The sequence below is a fragment of the Ricinus communis genome, chromosome 9 (genome assembly GCF_019578655.1).
Source record: "Ricinus communis isolate WT05 ecotype wild-type chromosome 9, ASM1957865v1, whole genome shotgun sequence".
In the NCBI taxonomy this organism is placed as follows: Eukaryota; Viridiplantae; Streptophyta; class Magnoliopsida; order Malpighiales; family Euphorbiaceae; genus Ricinus; species Ricinus communis.
The window spans coordinates 23,375,710-23,400,806 of NC_063264.1; the positions used below are offsets into that span (position 1 = coordinate 23,375,710).

The following is a 25,097-nucleotide window of genomic DNA, read 5'->3' on the forward strand; positions in this document are numbered from 1 at the left end:
TAATATTGTATAACTTATCTTAATTTGTATTAAATTTTGCCCACCTATTATAATAAATAATATTTATTTTATAAAATAATTTTTAAAGTCTTGGAGTTGCCCTTTTAACATTTTCAGATAAACAAGAATGTACCAAGGTGAAGTTTAGTATTTTTGTGGTTGTTAGGATCAATGAGATACATTGAATGAATGCTTTCTTAGCACCCAACAATTATAATCAGACCATCTATTGTATTGTATAAGATAAACTAGTGATTGTTGAGCTAATTGAACTAAGAGATTTATAGAAACAAACAAAATAACAATTTGGGTATTTACCCAAGTCATGGTCAGGAAAAAGAATCCTATAAACAAGGGTTTCACATGTCTTATAATGTCTGCTTAATTAACTAAGAATTAGTAACCAATTTGGTTGCAAGTCATTTTCTAGCAAAGAATTAAACAAACCCATCTGCTAAATTCTTTACCTAATTAAATAAACTGATGTTTGAAGGACACAAATTCTTTACCTACTAAATCAAGAAAATTACTTCCAATTACTTGACCATCAAATGATATTTAATAATAAACATTTTTTATTCTCACAAATTTACTCTTTTTTTTTTTCCTTAAAAAAATATAAACCCTTTGAAAAATCAACATTCTAAGACCCAACTATCCTTCTACAGGAAGTGGTATCAATTTATCAACTTATTGAACATTGATTGGAAGGTGTATTTCACGCGCCAATAGTGAGAGTTGGTGTAGATCAGTTTCAGACAAAAAAATAGCTGTTAAATTTTTTATATCCACTCTTTTTTCTCATGTCTCACTTTCTCTCTTTAAAAAAAATTAGAAAAAAAGAAACTTTATTTTTTATTTTCATTTTTTTTTTAATTTTTACTTCACAGTTCATACAACACACAATAGCAGTAGTAGGGTTTTATTTTTTACTTTACTTTCTCTCTCTGTGTGGTATGTCTGGAGCTGAGAAATTCTCAAAGAAGATAGAACCAAGTCAATCAAACACCAGACAAAATAAACAAACCCTAAAACCAGCTAAAAAAATTTGAACTTGTTCATCTTCTTACAAAAACCCTAAGCTTCAATTTTTTTATGTAAAATAAAAGCTTAATTATTTGGCTTCAGTTCTCAGAACCCATTTCCAAAAATATGACCTTTTTCCACTAACTTCACACAATTAGTTGAATTCACACCATCATGCTATTGCCCATCAAACCAACTCCACTTTTGTAAGGTAAATTCCCATTGCATTACTTTCCTCTATCCGGGTTCTTGTTCTTTTGGTAAATTTTGTTTCTGTATGTATGGAATTGGTGTTGATTTTGTTATTATTATTTTTTGTTTAAATAAATAAAACCCATTTCATTCTTTTCTTCATTACTGTTCTCCATTTGGGATATTTTGTTGTAGTCTTGGAGATTCAGAAATTCTTTTTGCTTGTTTTTTTTTGTTTTATCTTTTGTGGTTTTATATGTGTAGTGAACTGGAATTGATTATGATGCATGTGGGTAGTTAACAGGTCAGAGAGAGGGTGGCCATGGAAGGAGATGAGCATGAGATTGTATTGGCCTGTGCAATTTCAGGGACCCTTTTCACAGTTTTGGGCTTGGCTTCGTTTTGGATTCTTTGGGCAGTGAATTGGAGACCTTGGAGGATTTATAGGTAACTATGTTGAGGCCTTTGTAGAAACTTATACTCTAATTAGTTCTTACACCTGTAACATTAAAGTGATAGATTAGCTTTTGGATTTATGTTATCTGTGAATAATTGTTGGCTTTGCTATTAGGATTTGGAGTAGCATCACCTAGTATCAAAAACTGGCTTCAGCTTTGTTTTCATCTATTATATGATTTATTGGCTTTCATCTTTGGTTTAAATTTGTTAAGTAATTTAGCATCAATTCTGCAGTTTCATTATTTCTCTAAATGTCAAAAAGATGAAAATTAAGAGAACAGGTTTGGCATGTCGTTGTAGCAAAACACTCACTTCATAAGTTGCTCTCTTTGAAAAAGTCAGCATCTTTATCAATTTGGTTGCAAGTTAAACCTCAGCCTACTGGTTTCTATTTTCCAATGAATCACTGTTTATTAGAAAGGAGAAACTGCAATGGCACGTGAACAGAGATTAGCACAGGGTTCATGCACCAGTTCTGCATGGTGTTTTTTGAATGCATTTTTGTTCATGAAGTAAAGATGTTATGTATTTCATCCAAAGTAGGGAAATTATTTGGATCCTAAATCCCAATTACTACTATAAGCTGGAATACAATATATAGATGATCTACCCTTTATGTTCTTTTCTCTATGATATTTTGGTTCTTTCTTCTGTCCCGCTTTTGGAAGGGGCCCTTTACTTGTGTCTGTCTTTGTTTTTCTCAAGCATTAAGTTTAAATGTCTGATATGCTGCTTTGCTAGGTCTCAATTTCTTTCTTCTTTCCTCTTCCCTGTCTTCTACTTGCTCATGTTGTTATTATTCATATTTTGTGTTACAAGATGGTGGGGTAGGGTTTGTAAAGTGGATTGTATTTTATGCTTTAACACATGATATCTATTGAACTAAGGGCGATATGCATCATTCCAAAATCAGGAGACAGCTCAGTGTCTGTTGATCTCATTTCACCTGAAAGTCACAACTGGATTAAAGTTTAAATTTCTGTGGAATGATTATAGTAGTATTACTTGAATGATAGTTTAACTTGTTTCCTTCATATTTTCAAGACTTGTTCATATTTTCTGGACATGGTGAAGTTTCCTTGTCATTTGGTTGCAAATCTGACAGACTGTTTGATGAACTTCATAATCAGTACAACTTTCTAAAACTGGTAGTATAACCTATGAAAATATTGATCGACATATCCATAAGAAACTTCATACCATAAGTGATAGGGAAGGATGTGTTTTGATGGAGACTTATGTGAAATCTGGAGCTTAAGGTAATATTATCAAATAGAACAGGGTGTGGTAGGTGAGAAGTTTTAGAACTGATTGGTTTTCTAGCTAAAAGGTGTTTCGTTACAAATTTTAATGGCAAGGGAATTCGGTTAGAATGGAGAAATTATTTATTAGTTGGTTTTATACGTGTAAAGTGGATGGATATAGATTTGTTGCAGAAGTGCCTTAATTATCCCAATTGGTATTTCTGGCATATGATTAAAACTTATGGAGTTGATAGTTTCCCCGTTTAAATAAGTAGCTATGAGTATAATCAGTGGTGTGTTATGGAGGATGTCCTACTATACCGTAGAGTATATGGAAATTTAGGAACTTTAAAACAATGTGGGATTTTGTTATTCACTGAATGAGGTCAGATGGCAGTGAGGGAAACCTAGTCTAGTTTTTTTGCTGGTTCTTTCTGCGTTGTTTGACTTTCTTGATACTTCAAATTTTAAAGACTAGCTTCTCCTTTTTTCTTCTTACTTATCTGTCCTTTTGCATCTGTAAGGACCCTCAGGAGAAACACAAGTTTCTCTTATGAAGCAGATTGAAATAATTTCAAATTGAGATCATAAGAGTTCTCAGTGGCATTATTGATGGAAGAGAAATTGGTGGGGAGTGGTGATGTGGAGGGATATATGATATGAGGTTTACTTAGGTTGTAGAACAGACATGTTATGTTAAAGTCGTAAAAGCTGATCAGTTCTTTTTTTTTTTTTTTTTGTAAAAATAATGTTTTAAAATTATGATCGTCAGTAAATTGGTTTTATTCTCTCTTTTCCCACAGATGTAAAAAATAGTAAGGGGTTCTGGCTTCAGTTTTTGAAAAGCTACTGCTGATATTTTCTTTTTTGTTACTGGAAAAGCTTATGATTAACTTCTTATTTAATACAAGTTAGTCATTTCTAGCTGCAGTGCAGACCATTATTTGTGTTGCTATTAGCCTGTATCAGTATCTTAGTCCTTTTCTTATATTTTCATCCTTGGATGGAATTTCTCTTTTCAGCTGGATCTTTGCTAGAAAATGGCCATATATTTTTCAAGGACCTCAGCTGGGTATAGTATGCCGTTTTCTCTCTCTATTGGCATGGATGATTGTTATATCTCCAATTGTGGTTCTTGTCATGTGGGGCTCCTGGTTAATTGTAATTTTGGATCGACATATAATTGGTTTGGCTGTAATAATGGCTGGTACTGCTCTTCTATTGGCATTCTACTCAATCATGCTTTGGTGGAGGACACAATGGCAAAGTTCAAGTAAGCATTTTCTGTTCTCTTATATTGAGGTTCTATTTTCTTCCTAGAAATTAAAAAGATACAGCCTTTTATTTATGTTTTATATTAACTTTTCAGTTTATTGTATGCACGTCATGTTTGATGCATTCCTTTTACTGTACACAAGTTCATCATTTCTTATTTTAATTAATGTTTGTTTCTCATTTACCTGGAGCTTTGATATGCTGTCCTTGGAATTATGGATTATCTGAAATTTTCTTTTATCATTATAATCCAACTTTTCATGCTCTTGTGAGGCATTTTCTTCGAGTTTTTCTCCAATATTTTCATTATTGCGCTCATTTTTGTTATTTTGTCTCTAATAGGGGCGGTTGCTATTCTCCTTTTTCTGGCTGTTGCTCTACTTTGTGCATACGAACTGTGTGCTGTCTATGTTACAGCTGGTAAAGATGCATCAGAGCGGTATTCACCCTCTGGCTTCTTTTTTGGTGTCTCGGCAATTGCTTTGGCTATCAACATGCTCTTTATTTGCCGAATGGTCTTTAATGGTAAGATTTTCTGTGATATTATGATGGATACTATTCTGGTTTTCTTTTATCAGTGAGTAATATTGCATTCTGATGAGATGTGGTTTCCTGATTTCTAAGACTTGAGCCTTACTATGCAATCAATTGTACTTATTGCTATCAGTTTTATGACTTTCATACTTAAGCTATTTTCTGTGCTGATGCCTGCAGGGAACAGCTTAGATGTGGACGAGTATGTACGCAGGGCATACAAATTTGCTTATAGTGATTGTATAGAAATGGGACCTATGCCTTGTTTACCTGAACCACCTGATCCCAATGAATTGTATCCTCGGCAATCTAGTAGGTAAGACCTTAATGTTCAACCTCTGTATTAGGCATGATCGGAGTGGGTGCACCCAAGTTGATTATTGTTGAATTGGTTCTTATTTTTTATGTTGTTCTATTATAATCTTGAAAGATTTTTAATCCTTGAATATAGAGGTTTGATATAATTTTTAACACTCCTCTGGGTCTTTCTTTCTTTATTAATTCTCTTACGACTAATTGATGTGAAGTGTTATGATGTTTTGCTTCCATGCGAACCTTTTCTTGCTTTGTTTTTCTTTCCAATTTTCCCTCATTGTCTGATTATGCTTTCTGTTTGTAGGGCTTCACATCTTGGTCTTCTCTACCTTGGCTCACTCATGGTGCTTCTTGTCTACTCCATTTTATATGGTCTGACAGCAAAGGAAGTACGGTGGCTTGGAGCAGTTACATCAACTGCTGTTATCATTCTTGGTATCTCATTAACAGCTGTAATTTTACTTGTTTCTTTTATTTGCTAAATATTTAATTATTCCTGAGGTGCTAATTTACTTCGGTTCAAATATGCAGATTGGAATATGGGGGCGTGCTTGTACGGGTTTGAGCTTCTTCAAAGTCGTGTTGTAGCACTTTTTGTGGCTGGTGCATCCAGGGTGTTTCTCATTTGTTTCGGCGTGCATTACTGGTCTGTTAGGCTTTTGGTTGAAAGCATATGTGTAGCCTTGCACGTTTTTGTTGCTATTATATCTCACTGTTGATGTCCTTGCTTTTCAATGCAGGTACTTGGGGCACTGTATTAGTTATGCAGTTGTAGCATCTGTGCTATTAGGTGCTGCTGTTTCTCGCCATTTATCAGTTACAAACCCGTTAGCTGCTAGAAGAGATGCCTTACAGAGCACAGTGATTCGCCTAAGAGAGGGTTTTCGCAGAAAGGAACAGAACACTTCATCTAGCTCCTCTGAAGGTTGTGGCTCTAGTGTAAAACGCAGTAGTAGTGTTGAAGCAGGTAACCTTGGTAATATAGTCGAATCTGGTAGCCAATGTACAGCACAGTGCACACTTGATGCTAATAACTGGACTAATGCTGTGCTATGTCGAACTGTGAGTTGTCATGAGGGGATAAACAGTGATAAAAGCATAGACAGTGGTAGACCAAGCTTAGCACTACGTAGTAGTTCTTGCCGTTCAGTTGTCCAAGAACCTGAAGCTGGGACGTCTGGGGATAAACATTTTGATCATAACAACTCCCTGGTGGTTTGCTCTAGTAGTGGCCTTGATAGTCAAGGTTGTGAATCCAGCACTTCAGTATCTGCAAATCAGCAGTTGTTAGATTTGAATATTGCTCTTGCATTGCAAGATAGGCTGAATGATCCTAGGATTACATCTTTGCTGAAAAAGAGGGCACGGCAAGGTGATAAAGAACTGACTAGTTTATTGCAGGACAAAGGATTGGATCCAAATTTTGCTATGATGTTGAAGGAGAAGAACTTGGATCCGACTATCCTGGCATTACTCCAGAGGAGCAGTTTGGATGCAGATAGAGATCATCGCGAGAATACTGATATCACAATTGTTGACTCGAACAGTTTTGACAATGCACTGCCCAATCAAATTTCTCTTTCAGAAGAATTAAGGCTTCATGGGCTTGAAAAATGGCTTCAGTTGTCTAGATTTGTTTTGCATCACATAGCAGGTACTCCAGAGCGGGCATGGGTTCTCTTCAGTTTTATCTTCATCCTTGAAACAATTGCTGTTGCAATTTTTCGTCCCAAGACAATTAAAATTATAAATGCTACACATCAACAGGTGATTGGGGAGTCTCTCTCTCTCTCTCTCTCTCTCTCTCTCTCTCTCTCTCTCTCTCTCTTTGTGTGTGTGTTTCTTTCTCTAAAATTATGCTCATTTTTACTTTTTCCTGATTCATATGTAAGATTTACATTTGTTTGTTTATGGTAAATAAAGCTTATCTGCTAATTCGGTGAAGTTTTGAAATTTTATTGCAGTTTGAGTTTGGTTTTGCAGTATTGCTATTATCTCCTGTTGTTTGCTCCATTATGGCTTTCCTTCGATCTCTTCAAGCAGAAGATATGGCCATGACATCAAAACCTCGCAAGGTAGATATCATTGGATATTTTAACTTCTAAATTTGGTAATGGACGAATTTGAATTATGCCTTGATTTTCGATTTACTTGAAATACCATTGGCACAATTGCCTTCAATTATTATTTTTGGAAACTATTACTAGTTTAGAATTTTTTTTTTTCTTAATAATTGCTAACATATTGGTTTGAGGGAATGCTCTCTATCTGGATGTTGGATTGAGTAGAATGGCAGGGTATGTTATTGTTACTAAGATATCTAAGGTTGTGCTTGTGGCTTCAGCTAAGCCTGCATGATATCTTATTGTTACCACTCTACTATCTGGTTAGATCGGTTTCCCCTTGTAGTCTGTTGAGGAGAAGGCGCTTGCAGGATCTCTCTGGTCTAGTTCCTTTCTTTAAGGAACACTAGTGCATTCATGAATACACTATTTCAACCGGTGCATTGATACTTAACAGATGCGGGATGTGCTCCTCATAGGAGCTTATAGTTGCATTCCATGTTTAACCTTCCTCGTCATGTTTTATTTTAATTTTATATAGAATAGATGCCTGTTTAAAATGGAATGCTCACTTCATCTGCCATCTTGGAATGGGATGAGTCTCATGGCATTCTGGTTATCTCTATGATTGCTAGACATGGACTTACCACTGATTGTTGCAACCACAAATCCAAAGGTTTTTAATGCAGAAATAGCTGTATAAAGGTTGTATTTTGGATTAGTATTGTATAGACATATTTATGACTGGTTTTGAGGCGGCAAGTTCAAAATTCTTTTTATTTGTTGAAGATTGTCAACCTTCTTCTTCTCGAGGTTATGAAATGGTATACTCATTGTAAAAATGTGCTCCCTTTATTGCTGTTTTAATGTACTTATTGTTTTGGTCATAAAAAGAATGTATGTTTTTCTACCCATTTGCTTCCTTCCATAACTATATCCTTACTCAAAAAATACTCTGGCAATTCTTTGGTTTTCTAATGGATTATCGGCTGTCTTATCTCTTTCATTTTTGTTCTTTTCCCCAGTACGGTTTTATCGCCTGGTTGCTCAGCACATGTGTTGGCTTGTTGCTTTCCTTCTTGAGGTATGTTACATTTTGTGTTTTAGTCGACATATATCATCTCACTTTTTTCCTTTTGGGTGCCGTCTTGTAATATATATGCTTATTATGCTTCCAGATTCAATTGAGAAGTTCCCAGGTGTACCAGGCTTACTTTTGTCTGTAGTTTGTGATTTCCCATGGGATTGCTATAGTCCAATGAATTCTTTCGATTGACATGCTTGTGTCTTTTTCCTCAATTGGGGAAAATTTGATTGCATGAGCTTTGCATGTCTGACACGTGGTTATTAATATTTTGAATTGAAGTCTTAGTAATGGCTTAATGCTTATTTGTGATAAATGAAAGTTATCATTGAATCCTGAGTCTCAAATTGAGATTGTAGATGGTAGATGGTAGATGGTTGGTGAGAGAGAGCAAAATTTCATTAGAGAGATGAGTCTGGGAAAAGCATTTGGAACACTTCTTATATCAGTTTATTTGATGAGATTATCATCAGGTCGCTGTGCTATGATTTCCTTTGCGAGAGATCTCATATTAAGTATCATATAGGCTTCATTCTATATAAGAGTCATCTTCTGAATCATGCACATTCTATTGAAACTTCATTTTTGGCTATAAGTAGGGCCTTACATGAGATCTGATGAGTCCTACCTGATCAATCTGACTAAAACTAACATTAGTCAAATGGGTCCTGACTGCGTGGGTTACAGATATTGAGGAAACTGGCATGCTGTTTGGTGTTAGGTTAAACCTAATCAATTTGGTTATAACTGACCTCAGTGAAGATAATTATTTATCATATGTAGTCATAATAACATATTTTATAGATCATATTTTGATCCTCAATCTCCTATTGCCTTGAACAAATACTCCTAATCCACCAATTAGCATACTGAGTTCTTAACTCAATTATAGAATATGAAGGTTCAATACATCATTCATAACTAGAGAGGAAAAGATAGTTATTTTGCATAAATAAACAGGCTATATTGAAGAATGGTGGTTTATTTGTCACTCTATGTTTAAGATTACAAAGTTTTTGCGACCAAAGGGTCTAGAGTGCAAGTTAATTTACTTTAATCTAATTAATTAATTAATTAATTTTGGTTTTAATCTGTATTAAATGCATGAATCGAATCAACTTCCTTTTGAGGGACATTTTTTGTCTTGCTAAATATGTGGAAATGCACTATTTTTCTTCATCATCCATTAATAATGTGCTTGGTCTGCAGCAAATCATCAGTGCTTCTGGGACTGTCCCTCACTGTCCCACTCATGGTGGCATGCCTATCTGTTACATTTCCTATTTGGGCGCGTAATGGCTACCAGTTTTGGGTTTCAAGGGTTCAATCTACGGCTCATGCTGGAAACCATCGCCCCTCTGGGACAAAGGAGGTTTGTTCCTTCCTTTTTGCCCCTTTGCCACCATTATACCTTCTTTTTTTTTGGTTTTTGTTTTTCTATAAAGTAATGCTGAAAAACCTGTAAGATCTATCAAGTTAGATGTTTATCAAAGCACAACAGATTTATCATATTTAGACATCTATGTTTGTATCTATGTTTGTAGTTAAGTGTGTCTATTTCAATGGTTTGCTTTCTGAAATTAAACTTTTTGTTTGACCTTATTTACATCTTTTCTTTCTGTCAGGGCATTGTTCTTATAATTTGTGTAGTAGTATTTACTGGATCTGTATTAGCACTGGGTGCGATAGTGTCTGTGAAGCCTTTAGATGACTTAGAATACAAGGGATGGGCTAGTGACCCCAGAGGTCTTAGTTCTCCTTATGCATCGTCGGTGTACCTTGGATGGGCAATGGCGTCTGCAATTGCTTTAGTAGTCACTGGCGTGCTGCCAATTATTTCATGGTTTGCGACATATCGGTTTTCCCTTTCATCTGCTGTATGTGTTGGAATATTCACAGGTAAGTTCTGGTTGTTTGGTCTTTGATTTGTGCTTATACTTTGAAATTTAATGTTTGTGCTTGAGGTGGCATTCTTTTTGCAACTTATCTGGATAAACGTACGAGTGTATCATTTCTTCTTGCTGTTGCTGTTTTTGTAGTTGTTCTTGTGGCATTCTGTGGTGTATCCTACGTGGAAGTTGTCAAATCTAGGGATGATCAAGTTCCAACAAAGGGTGATTTTCTAGCTGCATTACTTCCTCTCGTGTGCATTCCAGCATTGCTATCACTTTGCTCTGGATTGCTAAAGTGGTGAGATTGAAAATTTTAATTCAGTAATTAATGTTCAGAGTCTAAAGCCTTGACGGGATATATTAAAACATCTTCAGATTTTGGCACTTCCGACTTTATTGGATGCTCATCCACTCCTTTATCTGTTGTTGAAATTGTTTGCAGGAAAGATGATGGTTGGAAACTCTCTCGAGGTGTATATGTATTTGTGATTATTGGTCTTCTTCTGCTGCTTGGTGCAATATCTGCTGTTATAGTAGTAGTTAACCCATGGACTGTAAGTGAGATATACTCTGTTGTACCCGACTATTATTCTTTAGCTTATCATGCCTATAAACTTGGATTTTCCACAATTGTAACAGATAGGGGTAGCATTCCTTTTAGTTCTTCTCCTGATCGTCCTAGCTATTGGTGTTATCCATCACTGGGCTTCAAACAATTTCTATTTGACAAGAACGCAGATGTTTTTTGTTTGTTTCCTTGCTTTTCTTTTGGGCTTGGCAGCATTTCTTGTTGGATGGTTTCAAGGTGAAGAAGGATTTCATTACTAACTCTTATCACTTGCTTGGTCCATTAATCTCTAATGGGCTTTCTTCACAGCTCTGGGTTACAATTACATCACTTTTTATTGCTTATAACACTCTACTTCTCACCTCTCTTTATCAGGTAAACCATTTGTTGGAGCATCTGTTGGTTATTTCACATTTCTATTTCTTCTTGCTGGACGAGCATTGACAGTGAGTTATATTGCTTTGCCTCATTGAAGATCGACCCCTTCTATTTGGTGTTATAAATGGACCTATTTGTCAATATATGTATGTGCTTGCGTCTCCCTGTAGGTCCTCCTCTCACCACCTATTGTAGTTTATTCTCCTCGAGTACTGCCTGTATATGTTTATGATGCTCATGCAGATTGTGGCAAGAATGTCAGGTTTGTTTGTCTACTCTGTTACTTATTGTCTCGCATTTGTTTGTTAGTTTCTAATTCTCAATTTCATTTTATTAGCGTCTTTTATTCACATGTAATATAATCACCAAACAGTGTTGCGTTTCTCGTGCTTTATGGGATTGCTTTGGCAACTGAGGGCTGGGGTGTCGTTGCTAGCTTGAAGATTTATCCCCCCTTTGCTGGTGCTGCTGTATCAGCAATTACTCTTGTTGTAGCCTTCGGGTTTGCTGTTTCTCGTCCATGTCTGACTCTTGAGGTTTGCATACTGCAATTTTTGTGATTGTTTAATGATCATGCAGCTTCAGTCTGTTGTTTGTCCACTAAAAGTTTTACATGTGGTTTCTGTGAAATTTGCCTTGTTGATCTGTTTAAGTTGATAACATCTGCTAAAATCTCCAGGCGATGGAAGATGCTGTTCATTTTCTAAGCAAGGATACCATTGTTCAAGCAATTGCACGATCTGCGACGAAGGTGTGTTTGTTTTGGCTTCAAACTCTCCTCTTAATATTTTTCTTAGGTTTTACTGATGTATTCAAAGTTGACATTTTCCCTTTGTTATCATGGCTACATAATGTAGTGTTAGAATTCTATCCTTGTGAAGTCTTCAATTGTGTGATTTGATCGAAATTCTGACTTTATGTTTTGTGTTGTCGTTTTAAAATCAGTCTTATGCTGCTATCTTTATTAGGTTGCTTTTCTTGTTTTATTGATACTTCCTGACATTATTCCACCATTATGTCTTCTTTCTTCTAACCAGAGAGTGCTTATGAGTCTAGACATGGACAAGGGCTAGATTGGCCCTGAGCCACTTGTTCATGGTTCATTTTGAAGTTGAACCGTGAACTGGCCTGCGCATGGAAGGTCCACTTCACGGTTAAGGGTCGAATGGTTCCAGGCCAATTTATGGTTTCGGTTCACATACGGTTGCAGTTATGGTTTAGCCCCAGTTCGACTTCGTTTCAAATTATAAAAATATTTAGAATTTTAATTTATATAATTATAAAATTTATACTCTTAGAAAAATAATTAAATTCATTACACCCTTTAATTTGCTTATTATATATTTTTGTGACATTTATTATAATAATTATATGTTTCATGAAAGTTAAGAATTATGATTTAATTTAGTTAGCTTCTTAAATGGATTATGATTAGAATTTAATTTTATATGAGGCCTTAAGATTAAATCAACTCAATTAAAATTTAATAACTTTGTAAATAGTCAAGTTTAGGGGCCAATTTAGGTTAAATAGAGAGTTGAACCTTAACAGACTTTCCCCTTTAAGGTTCCAGCCGGTTCATGAACCAGAACCATTGGCTAGGGCTTGTTCCAGGTTTGATTGGTCTGGTTTGTGGTTCGAATCGGCCCTTTGGCTAGATCTACTTATGATAAAGGAAAAGTTTTTGATGCTTTTCTAGTGGTAAAGCACATTGTGCATAGGTCAAATGGGAACATGGATTAACGTTTTTAAAAAGTTGTAATAGTACCTCTTAACAAAATATGATGGAGAAAAAAAGGGATTATTTATAGTTAAGCCAACTAAATTGAAATGGAGGTTTAGTTGAGCTTATCTATGCATGTGGGTAAATGGTCATAATATGCAATATGCATCACATTTTGTAGCTGTAGACAGATTTTACCAAAATTCTAGGTTTTTAGATTTTAAATATGTTGATATGGTATGTATATTTAGTATGTCAAACAATAATCTAGTGACAATTTGCTGTTGACCCTCTTATATTTAATAAATTAATAATTCTATTAATTAATAAATTTTTAAGAAAACCAACTTTGCTCCTCATTGAATAATTAATCATTCTATTAATCAGTAATTAATAATTTTTTTAAAAGAAATAATGTTGCATTTATTATTTATAGAGTTTTGGAAGAAAATAAACTAAGTGTATGTATGTCACTTTGGCTTAGTATCTCTGCTTGCAAATTGATGGTAAATTTGTAATTTTAGAAATTATCAAATGCAAAAAAAATCATTTTTTGCACTTCACCAAAAAAAGAAGTGAAGTGAAAATTATACTCCCTATAAAAGAAAGTCAGTTTTCGTGAAATTGTTTAGAGCATGATTTTTGTTCTTGGCAACTACTTGTTGGATTGAAGATTAGGTATTTAGCTCATAATTGTTTAATACACTTTTTTTAAGTATAGAAATTTATTGATTTTAAGTTATTATTGTGGTTTGCTTTTAGTCTCGTACAACTTTAAAATTTTCGTTCATCATAAACTTATTAAATTATTAAATCTAATTATTTAGTAATATTTTAATCGACTGAGTATATTAATTATAAGAGTGAATATTTTATAGGTTTTGAAAGATATCTTGCTTATTGGCGATTTTCTACTGCGCCTGGCTTTCAACCATATTGAAAAGTTAATTGATTGCTTTTGAAATTTTGATTTAAAAAGAAGTCGCAAATAGTGCTGTTACTGCATGTGTCTGGGATTGGTTTATGGGTCTATCATTGACCATGGAATTGAAAGAAGGTGAAGAGTGTTTGCTGAAATTTCTACCTTTTTGACCTATGTGGAATTATACTTAAGGAGTCGGTAGAGAGAACCTAACAATCTCTGAACTTTAGGAGTTCACAACCTTGAAGAAACTTTCTGTTTGTTTTACTTTTCATAAGAAAATAACATTTCAATAGCTACAAGAGAGTGTAGGCTAGCCTCTAACCCTTGAACCTGCCTGCCATAGTTAAAGACAAATTAAATAAGGAAGATCCTAAGGATCACCTATAATGACTAAATATGAAATTAACTAGCAAAATATTAAGAGAAACAGTTAAGGAAAACTTAAAGATCACTAGGATCATCTACAATAACTAAACAAGAAATTAACTAGTAAAACTTTAGGAAAGATGGTTTAGTGTAACAAGTCTTGCAAATAAACCCGCAGGTAAAAAACAATGACGTTGGAGAAAACTTTGAATGCTCACATTTTCCATATCTTGAATTAGTTCATTCTTCTGGAATAATTGCAGCTTAATCTCTGTTTGAAATTGAAACTTGTTTAACTGTATCAGACAAGTGGAAAGCAGTTATACTTCATTCAGTCTTTGTGAGTTATTATTCATATTGCTTCACTAATGGAATGATATACAAAAAAGTTATTGATGGAAAGAAGTATCATTTACGCTAAAAGATGAAGGAACATAAATTTAGTGAAGGAAAGAAGAAAGTGAAAAAATAGGAAGTTTGATCTTGATGATCGAAAGGTAATATTATTGACTAATTCTAGTCAATTGCAATTAACTGATATCCCTAATTTCTCAAAAAGTTAACTAATATCCCTGATTCTCAAAAAGGTTAACTGAAATCCCAGAGTGATCTCTTAATATCATGGATAGAAATAATATGACTTACTGAAGCTATACGAAAAGTTATGTAGCTATAACTGAAGAAGTTCATTTAAGATTGCAGTTCTTTTCTTTTTGTTCTCTTAGCTCAATATTTCTTGCCATCATATAATATCCTTCCCCCCTCCCTGAGGTTCTGTTTCGTTAAATCATTTTGAGATTTTAACTTGTTTTGTTCATCATGCAGACAAGAAATGCATTGTCTGGAACATATTCAGCTCCACAGAGATCTGCTAGTTCAACAGCTCTTTTGGTTGGAGACCCTACTGCTACAAGGGACAAGGCAGGAAACCTTGTGCTTCCTAGAGACGATGTCGTGAAATTGAGAGATCGCTTAAGAAATGAGGAGCTAGTTGTAGGATCATTCTTCTCCAGAATGAGATACCGGACATTTTGCCATGAATCTGCTAGTGATTTTGATAACAGAAGGGAAATGTGTGCGCATGCACGAATTTTAGCTCTAGAAGAGGCAATTGACACTGAATGGGTTTACATGTGGGATCGATTTGGTGGTTATTTATTACTACTACTTGGTTTGACTGCTAAAGCAGAAAGAGTGCAGGTAGACGAGGGTTCTGATTCTTGCCATGCTTGGTGCACTTGCTTTATATTTATGATAATGATGTGATTATACTTGTTTGGTAGGACGAAGTACGCTTGAGGCTTTTTCTTGATAGCATTGGGTTTTCAGACCTAAGTGCCAAGAAAATTAAGAAATGGATGCCGGAGGACCGTAGGCAATTCGAAATAATTCAAGAGAGGTGGCAACTGTTATTATCTTTTCTTCTTTCTCCGATGTGCAGGACTTTCTTTGCCTCGTGGTTAAGTTTTCTTTGTTATGAACTTTGTAGCTATTTGAGAGAGAAGGAGATGGAAGAGGAAATTTTGATGCAGAGACGCGAAGAGGAGGGCAGAGGTAAAGAAAGAAGAAAGGCTCTTCTGGAGAAGGAAGAACGCAAGTGGAAGGAGATTGAAGCTTCTCTGATTTCCTCTATTCCTAATGCTGGCAGCAGGGAGGCGGCAGCTATGGCTGCTGCAGTGCGTGCCGTAGGAAGTGATTCTGTTCTCAGTGATTCCTTTGCACGTGAGAGGGTTTCGAGCATTGCCCGTCGGATACGCACAGCTCAGTTAGCTCGTCGAGCCCTTCAGGTTGATTTTATTCTTCTGATGCTCATGATAATTCTGCCAATGGTTTCTTCAAAATGAAAGTGATGAACCTATGTCTTCTATCTGGCTGCTCCAGACTTTTTTTGTTAAAATTTTTTTGTTCTTCTTCATTGTTGCTATACTAATTGTTAATTCTGGCATTCTTTTATGCTCATCTGCCTCTACAAGATTGGTGTTAGAAGAAAACCAATATGTACAGGAAAGCCAACATGTACAGGACTAGAACTTAAATAACCGCTCTCTGGTAGAAGCATGAAAACCTGATGGCAAGTAACTAGGAAACTTAAGACCAAAACAGTAGCTAGTCAAAACTATTGAGTGGGTAATTTATATAATAATTAATAATATTATTATTATTATTATTATTATTAGAAGTTGTATATATTCCTACATCACCTAGTTACTGGCTGTTATGGTGTATATATGTGGATTGGGCATCCTCTTCCTTTGAGCTAGCTTTTGGGAATGAGTTCTACCCAAGTCCTTTTTGTTATGGTATCAGAGCCAGCCTTTTGTCTGTGATGATGGGTTTGGACTCAACCCATTTGCACGTCACGCTAAGCATGAAGGAGGGTATTAGAAGTTGTATTTATCCCCACATCGCCTAGTTACTGGGTTGTTATGGTTTATATATGTGGATTGGACACCCTCTTTCTTTGTGCTAGCTTTTGGAAAGGTGTTCTACCCAAATCCATTTGTCAATACTAATAATAAATAATGGCCCCAAAGAAGGCAAGGATGGATGTTTAAGAGCCGACCAGAAATTGAGATTAAATATATAAGAAAAGCAAAAATAATACAGAGATAACCTAACAATTGCATAATGCTTTGCCTGGGAGTCGCTAAAAATTTTAATCTTGATATACAAGTGTAGAATCGAGATACAAGTGGCATGGCATCTCACTAGATTTAAAGAGCTGAAACTTCACTTAGTTCATCGGGAAGCGCTAGTATTTTTTTCCTTTTTCAAAGCGGCCATCTCTTAGTCATGGAGTGACTGCTAAATAGGCAGGTTGGCCTCAAAATTAACTCATCCAGAACTAGTAACTAATCCTTCAAGCTTAGTAAATCTAAGTCTGAATAATCAAGATTCTTTCCAGATTTAGATTTTCATATGGCTATCTAGAACTTTTCGGAATTTTTATCTGGGCCTTAGCTGAAATGTTCTTTTCTGTTTGAGTTTGTTCAGTTGATTTATGATAGAGATGTAAAGTTATAAACTCTTAATGTCATTGGCAGACCGGAATTGCTGGTGCCATATGTATCCTTGATGATGAACCAACAACAAGTGGCAGAAACTGCGGCGAGATAGATCCCAGCATATGTCAAACTCAAAAAGTCAGTTTTTCAATTGCAGTGATGATCCAACCTGAGTCTGGGCCAGTGTGCCTTTTAGGCACTGAATTCCAGAAGAAGGTTTGCTGGGAAATTCTGGTGGCCGGTGCTGAGCAAGGTATCGAGGCTGGACAAGTTGGGCTTCGGTTGATCACAAAAGGTGATAGGCAGACAACTGTTGCAAAGGAGTGGAGTATTAGTGCAACAAGTATTGCAGATGGAAGGTTTGTGATTTTTGACCCTGCAATTACTTTCATATCTTAGTGCTGGTGCTTTGTTTTTTGTTCCCAAATGGGCAGAGCCCCTCTCAAAAGTATTCATGAAGCTTTTAAGGTGTTGTTACAAATTGATTCTAATGAAATTGATAATATTTAAGTAATTGGGTTCAATTTTGTACTTCGGATTTATTTTCACTCCTTGTTTATAACTGGTTCAAATTTGGACATTTTGTAGCCTCATCTATAAGCTGTTACATAAGCTATTATTTCCAATACTTTAAATGGTTTGCAGTTTTATAGATTTTATACTGTTGAAGATTGTTATACGAAATTACTGAATCTCTTATTCATTGTTCATTCATTTGTGTGGCTGTAATTTTTAGGCTTAAAGTATTGTAATGTATACTTAATCTTAATTATGTTTTTATTGGTGATTTATTAGCAATTATTATATTATTTATGGTCACAAATTACAGTTGCAAATTAGCTTATGAATATGTGGCCCCTCTATGAAAACTTTATTCCACCACTGGAACTGGAAACAATTACTTCATTTTGGTTTCTATTGATATATGCTGCTTGTTTCAAGAAAGTGTCTTATTGGGGTTTTTTATTTATGTTGCAGGTGGCATATTGTGACAATGACAATTGATGCGGATTTGGGTGAGGCAACTTGCTATCTGGATGGTGGCTTTGATGGCTTCCAAACAGGGTTACCCTTGTCTGTTGGTAACAGCATTTGGGAACTAGGGACAGAAGTTTGGGTAGGCTTTAGACCACCTACAGATGTGGATGCATTTGGAAGGTCAGATAGCGAAGGAGCAGAGTCTAAAATGCACATAATGGACGTATTTTTGTGGGGACGGTGCTTAACTGAGGATGAGATTGCCTCGCTTCACACTGCTATAGGCTCAACAGAGCTTGGTATGGTTGACTTTCCAGAAGATAATTGGCAATGGGCGGATTCACCCCCAAGAGTATGCACCTACAAATATTTTATGCGATTTACAATGCATATACTGTTGAACTTCTAACCAATTCTTGCCATTCTTTTAGGTTGATGAGTGGGATAGTGATCCTGCAGATGTAGATCTATATGACAGGGATGATGTAGACTGGGATGGTCAATATTCAAGTGGGAGGAAGAGGAGGTCAGATCGTGAAGTTGTGGTAGATGTAGATTCTTTTGCCAGGAGGTTCAGGAAACCTAGGGTAGAAACACAAGAAGAAATCAACCAAAGAATGCTTTCAGTCGAATTGGCTGTCAAAGAAGCTCTGTTTGCTAGAGGAGAAACACATTTTACTGACCAGGAGTTCCCTCCAAATGATCAATCATTATATCTAGATCCAGAAAATCCCCCTTTAAAGTTGCAGGTAGATTTTCCTGACTTGGAAATGCTTCTAACTTGGTTTTTTTCCTTGGTTTCCACAATCTTATCTTTGAATCTTGTCAAAGGTTGTGTCTGAGTGGATGAGGCCTGGTGAAATAGTAATGGAAAACCGTCCGGATTCTTGCCCATGCTTATTTTCTGGGTCTGCCAATCCCTCTGATGTTTGTCAGGTTAGGTTGCAAAAGGCTGCATGACATGTTTTATTGTTTGTGAATTGTGACAAAATCTTGTGTATCATTCTGATTAAAATGGATTATTGAATCAATTTTATTCAACTGGATAAAGTCTCCTGAGAAGTGGTTGTGTGGAACAGGGTCGTTTAGGGGATTGTTGGTTTTTAAGTGCTGTTGCTGTTTTAACCGAGGTATCACAAATATCAGAAGTGATTATCACTCCAGAATACAATGAGGAAGGAATATATACTGTCCGCTTTTGCATTCAGGTAATTTATACATCATTCCTCTCAGCAATTATTTGACACTCTTTGCGCTAGAAAATCATAATTGCATTTTGGTCGTCTTGTGTGGGCATGATGATAAAATTGTTTTAATATCTTTAAGGAAAAAGAATATACATTACATGTTTTCTTGTTCTTGTTATCTGTTTATTATTTATATCTTGGAATACTTTATTTCAATAACTGGTCAACTTTTCTGATGGAGTCAATGTGGGGCCTTCTTTTTTTTTTTTTTTTTTTTATCACCCTCCCATGTTAACACAGTGAGCGGTAGGGAAAGTTGTTTAATCTGTCAAGGTAATTATGACTAAAGTCCATAAGTGCTACAATCTGTGCTTAAATCTTTGAAATAGAGGGTGTCTTCTGTAATCTGAGATATGCATTTGCTGGAGGGGGCTGGACAACATGAGATAAGACAACATGGCACAACTACTCCAGAAAAGGCCAAAATGATAGCAGTCATTTACATGCAGAAAAAGAACTACCTATCTTTCCATTTTACATTTTGCAAACTTTGAAGGAATGGGCTTTGTGCACAATACTGATTGTTCAGCTATCCTTTCTCATGCTTGAAGTATAGTAATTGATAGACATTAGAAAATCACAAAAACACCTAACAATATGCCAAAAAGATATAGTTTTGTTTCTAAATATAAATGGTAGTACTTTATTTCAAAAACCAAAAGAAAAACACAGAATTTGTATTAACAGATATTTATGTACATCTCTGTGTCTATATATTTAAATAGTGATAAATAAATTTATGAAATATAAAAATAAGAAAATTCAGTAAAAGTCTCAGTCTACAATTTCATGGATATTGGTTTATACTTTTTCCTGTAAGGCACTTTCTAAATATTGATTTTATCATTTGTACCATGGGACTGAACGGGGAAGCTTGTCCAGGGGAGGGGAAATGGCAAAGAGAGTGGACTGGACTGGACAAGAATCCACTTTTGTGTTCCATTGGCGTATGGAATATAGGACACTGGAGAATTCTGCAGTCCAGTGAAGTCTATTGAACTAAATACACCCTCAGTGTAGGAAAAACATATAAAGAGTCTTGTGGAGTTCGCTGTAGGGATGAAAAATTAGTCTGGACAAATTACCTTGTTAGAATAAAACCCTGATGCAATTTTTTTTGATGGAGAAGTTTCTTTTAGCTGTCTAGGAAGATGGAAAGTGTCTCCTCTTAGGTAGGTAATTGGCCATGCCAATTTTGCTCGATTTTTAATGTACCAGATGAGGTGTATCTTACAGGTGAAATGCATTTCTATTTGATGGGCTTCTCTTGGGCGTCACATAAAAATTCACAGCGCTTGCTCTGGGCCTTGGTTGAAGTAGTTGAGGGGGCAGCTTTTGGATGAATATAAGATCTTACATATTAATTAGCTTAGTTACGTTCTACCGCTGTTACCTAACTTGTGACTTGTTTTGCTTTGCACATCTGAATCCCTTTTCTTCTCTTCTTTCCTGATGTTGCATAGCTCCTTTTGAGATTGCACGAAGAAAAAGGTTTGGTTAGAAGACTTCTAATTTCCTTTTTCTGTCTTTTTCTTTTGCAAATCTGAGACATCTGTTAGTGGCCTAGACAGGTACAGAACCTGGCCTACGCCTTATTGGATGTTTAATGATAATAATGGTTAGTAGATGAACTTTGGGATTTAAGAGCAAATATTTGCTTGTTAATGGAAAAAAATTGTCCCTTATCACTTCTTGCCACCTCTTTGGTTCTGTAGTGGGAAAGATATAAGGTGAGTCGTTCCACTTCTATGCATTCCCTGTTACGATTTCTGTGTTTCAATCTCATTCTCGGTTTTGTCGACTCCATGTAGGGCGAGTGGGTTCCAGTTGTTGTTGATGATTGGATACCTTGTGAGTCACCTGGTAAACCTGCATTTGCTACCAGCAGGAAAGGCAATGAACTCTGGGTGTCTATATTGGAGAAAGCATATGCTAAACTGCATGGCTCTTATGAGGCGTTGGAAGGTGGGCTTGTCCAGGATGCTCTTGTAGACCTTACTGGAGGTGCTGGTGAGGAGATTGACATGAGAAGTGCCCAGGCCCAGATTGATCTTGCTAGTGGTAGACTATGGTCTCAGTTGTTGCGCTTTAAACAAGAAGGCTTTCTACTTGGTGCTGGGAGTCCATCTGGTTCTGATGTGCACATTTCTTCTAGTGGCATTGTACAAGGCCATGCCTACTCTTTACTGCAAGTAGGATTGCCATTTCGAATCTGACTATACAGTCATCTACAACCTTCAAAGGAATTTTTATAAAACTTAATTCTCACGAAATTGTTGTTCAGGTTAGAGAGGTGGATGGACATAAGCTTGTTCAAATTCGCAATCCATGGGCTAATGAAGTTGAATGGAATGGTCCTTGGTCTGACTCATCATCTGAGTGGACTGATAGAATGAAGTACAAGTTGAAGCATGTACCGCAGGTGCTTACTTTGCCTCCACCAATGCTAATTGCTATCCTTTGCCTCTCTAGTGACTTATTTGTCTCGAGCCTAATCTTGCCATGTTTAACAGTCAAAAGATGGTATCTTCTGGATGTCTTGGCAAGACTTTCAGATCCACTTCCGATCAATATATGTATGTCGTGTCTACCCTCCTGAGATGCGGTATTCTGTCCATGGCCAATGGCGAGGCTACAGTGCTGGTGGATGCCAAGATTATGCTTCCTGGAATCAAAATCCACAGTTTCGATTGAGGGCCACTGGTCCAGATGCATCATTACCAATTCATGTGTTTATTACCTTGACTCAGGTATGCTCGAGTAATGAAACCTTGAGAATATATTTGTGCCTTTATGTGTCTGAGGTCCCTGTTTCGACTATAGTCTAATACTTTATGGTAACATTCTGTATTTAGGGGGTGAGTTTCTCGAGAACAGCAGCTGGTTTCAGAAATTATCAATCTAGTCATGACTCGATGATGTTCTACATTGGGATGAGGATACTTAAGACTCGCGGTCGCCGTGCTTCTTACAATATTTATCTCCATGAATCAGTTGGTGGGACAGATTATGTCAATTCGCGAGAGATTTCATGTGAAATGGTTCTGGATCCGGATCCAAAAGGTTACACAATTGTGCCAACAACCATTCACCCTGGTGAAGAAGCACCATTTGTCCTCTCTGTTTTTACCAAAGCATCAATTACCCTAGAAGCTTTATAACATCCGGGATGCTCTTTTGTTTTCTTGTCCTTTGGGCTGAGAGCACATCTGTGAGGCCGAGGCGCTTGGGTTGTTCATAGATCATTCACTACCGATAGGCAGTTCTTGTTGAGCCATAAATCATTTATTGCAGAATGGCTAGGTAATTCTTTCTCAAGTTTCTTTTGTTAATAGTGCAATCAATCTATCTAATTTATAATTATAATCTTTCTACTAATACTATTATTCTTATTTTTCATTCGTTTTTTTCTTTATTTGTCGCCTTCATAGTACATTGGTTTATTTTCTTTGCTGCTAATAAGTAAATAAACTCAATACATGCACTCTTGTTTTAGATTTATAAAGTTATGAGGGAGGGTTTGAGGTGAAAAAAAAAAATCTACTGCTATCGATTTGTGATTGGAAACGCTAAACATTGGTTTATTTTCTTTGCTGCTGATAAGTAAATAAACTCATGACATGTACTCTTTAGTTTTAGATCTATAAAGTTACGAGGGAGGGTTTGAGGTGAAAAAAGAAACATGCACTGCTATCGATTTGTGATGATTAGAAACGCTAAACGTTATTGTCTTGGAAGTTATTAATTGAAGGTATATGGACTTATGATTTGAAGTTGAATTGTTTTGGCAGACTGCCGGGACGCGGCTTTTAGCTATCAGGACAGCCTTTCATTGTGCCTAGTGAACTTGAATGCAAGGAGCAAGACAGGAAAACTTGTCATGTCAAAGGATTTAAAATCTGAAAGCTCCCTCAGATTTGGACAGTTTCTGTCTGCCAGTATCAGAGTGGGTTATTGGCGCGGTTCTAAGTTGTACATGTGTAGGTAAATTGTAATTGTATGAAGTATAGGTCTGACCGATGTACATGACGCGGAAAGGGTGAAAGTTAAAAAGAAATAGGAAACAATAATTACCAACACTAATTTAAGGGAATACCAGAAAAGCATTGTAGCTGGGGAAAGTTTCAGCTGCAGTTTTGTTGTGCTTTTATAACAGGAACAATCTGTCACTTGTATTGTACAAATGTGCCGATTTTTCTTTGGCAATATAATCATCCATTCGATGTTTGATATGGTAGTCCTCAGCTTCCATCCTTATTGTTCCCTGCTCATAACCATATTTTTACTAATCTGAAATAAGACAAACACTAGTGAGGTTTGAATTCACATTTCAGGATATTATGTTCAGCCTGGAATACAATCATAAAGTTGAAAGTACCAGAAATTTCTGGAGGCTTACCATCAGAAACGCTTCCTTGACTGATTGGTTAGATCAAGAAAACAGCAATGGCAGCATGCATCAGCAATCCGAGGGTGCATATCTAGACAGAAACTAAGCTCTCAGCAATCCAAGGGTGCATACCAAGACCGAAACTAAGCTCTCACTCGCGGTGCATATCTAGACGGAAACTAAGCTCTCAGCAATCCAAAGCTCATACCCAGACTGAAACTAAGCTCTCACTCGTGGCCCATGTAACAAGCTTTTCGACAAAAATTTTCGAATGATGAGAGAAATAACCAAGAATGTAGACTACACTTTCCTCGCCATTCCTATTTTTGCTTTTAGCTTTCTTTCGAGTTTAAAGAGATCTATGGTCAAACAATCTTTTCTTGCAAAGCGTATTTAGGTTGCATGGAAAAAAAAACGCGACATGACAGGACAAGATACGAAAATATAGAATTTTCTAAGAAACTAGGAAAGAAAATGTATATATATATATATAATCCGAGAAGGAAGGATTGAAGATATGCCATGACCTTAAACTCCAAAGACAACTCAAATGGGAAATGAAAAAGACTAGACAAGAACTAGGTAGTTTTTGTAACCAATTTGAGTATAATCCCATAGAGCCTTCCCCTACCTGCAAAGGAAAATGCAAAAAAGATTTTTCCAAATCTTTTAAGAAAAAACGTTTTTTCAAAAATAGAAGGACTCCCAAAAACAAAGAGAATTTCTACAAAAAGTCATCCTCTTTTAAATTTTCAAAACAAAATTCCAAAAAAGATTTTAGCAAAATTACTTGCTATAAATGTGGCAAGAAGGGCCATACTTCAAAGTATTGCAAGTTTTCCAAAAAACTCCATGAGCTCCAAATAGAAGATGAAGTTTTAAGCAAATTTTCAGCTCTTCTTGTTGATTCCTCTGAATCAGAATTTTCGGATAGTGAGGAAGAGTTTCAAATTGATGAAATCAAAACCTCATCTGATTATTCTGAATCAGATTCTGAAGGTATTTCAAAGAATATTAATATGCTCACTAGGCAACAAGAAGCTCTTCTTGAAGCCGTCAAGCATATTAGTGACCCCCAAATCCAAAAACAAGTTTTGAAAGAAATCCTGAAAACTGAAACCCTTGTCCCCTCTTCTAGTAAGAACACTTATGATCTTGGATAAAGGGAAAAAACTAAAAAACCTTCTTCCTACCGTCCAAGAACTTCAGAAAGAGATCAAAGCCATCAAAACAGAGCTCAAAGATTTGAAAGAAAAACAACAAAATGATTCTGTTTTACTCCAAAGCCTGATTCTCAAACAGAATAGTGATTCTGATTCTGAAGAAGAAAATGATTTTCAAAATCTTGAGGTTTCTGAAAGTGTTCTAGAAAACTTCATTAACGTTTTAAAGGAAATTACCTCAAGAAAATATTTGATTCAAATAAAACTCAT

General features: G+C 35.9%; 1 protein-coding gene across 2 annotated transcripts; it reads left to right on the forward strand.

The window, feature by feature from the left end:
- Positions 1 to 889: 889 nt before the first annotated feature.
- Positions 890 to 23,511, forward strand: LOC8282177 (calpain-type cysteine protease DEK1). 2 transcript variants are annotated; one of them, XM_025158127.2, is made up of 32 exons: positions 890 to 1,237; positions 1,516 to 1,665; positions 3,944 to 4,194; positions 4,539 to 4,721; positions 4,911 to 5,046; positions 5,350 to 5,480; positions 5,577 to 5,691; positions 5,786 to 6,812; positions 7,010 to 7,120; positions 8,134 to 8,192; positions 9,402 to 9,564; positions 9,818 to 10,091; positions 10,232 to 10,382; positions 10,527 to 10,638; positions 10,724 to 10,889; positions 11,028 to 11,098; positions 11,201 to 11,292; positions 11,404 to 11,566; positions 11,710 to 11,781; positions 14,870 to 15,244; positions 15,328 to 15,443; positions 15,534 to 15,831; positions 17,089 to 17,408; positions 18,028 to 18,379; positions 18,459 to 18,776; positions 18,859 to 18,963; positions 19,107 to 19,235; positions 21,086 to 21,466; positions 21,559 to 21,696; positions 21,788 to 22,024; positions 22,130 to 22,577; positions 23,066 to 23,511. In XM_025158127.2, exons 2-31 carry the CDS (start codon positions 1,541 to 1,543, stop codon positions 22,433 to 22,435), a joined length of 6,477 nt encoding a protein of 2,158 aa, XP_025013895.2. In that variant the 5' UTR covers positions 890 to 1,237; positions 1,516 to 1,540; the 3' UTR covers positions 22,436 to 22,577; positions 23,066 to 23,511. The 2 variants fall into 2 exon arrangements, with proteins under 2 accessions (XP_025013895.2, XP_015577411.2); XM_015721925.3 differs by having other exon boundaries at positions 1,523 to 1,665.
- The last annotated feature ends 1,586 nt before the right edge of the window (positions 23,512 to 25,097 follow it).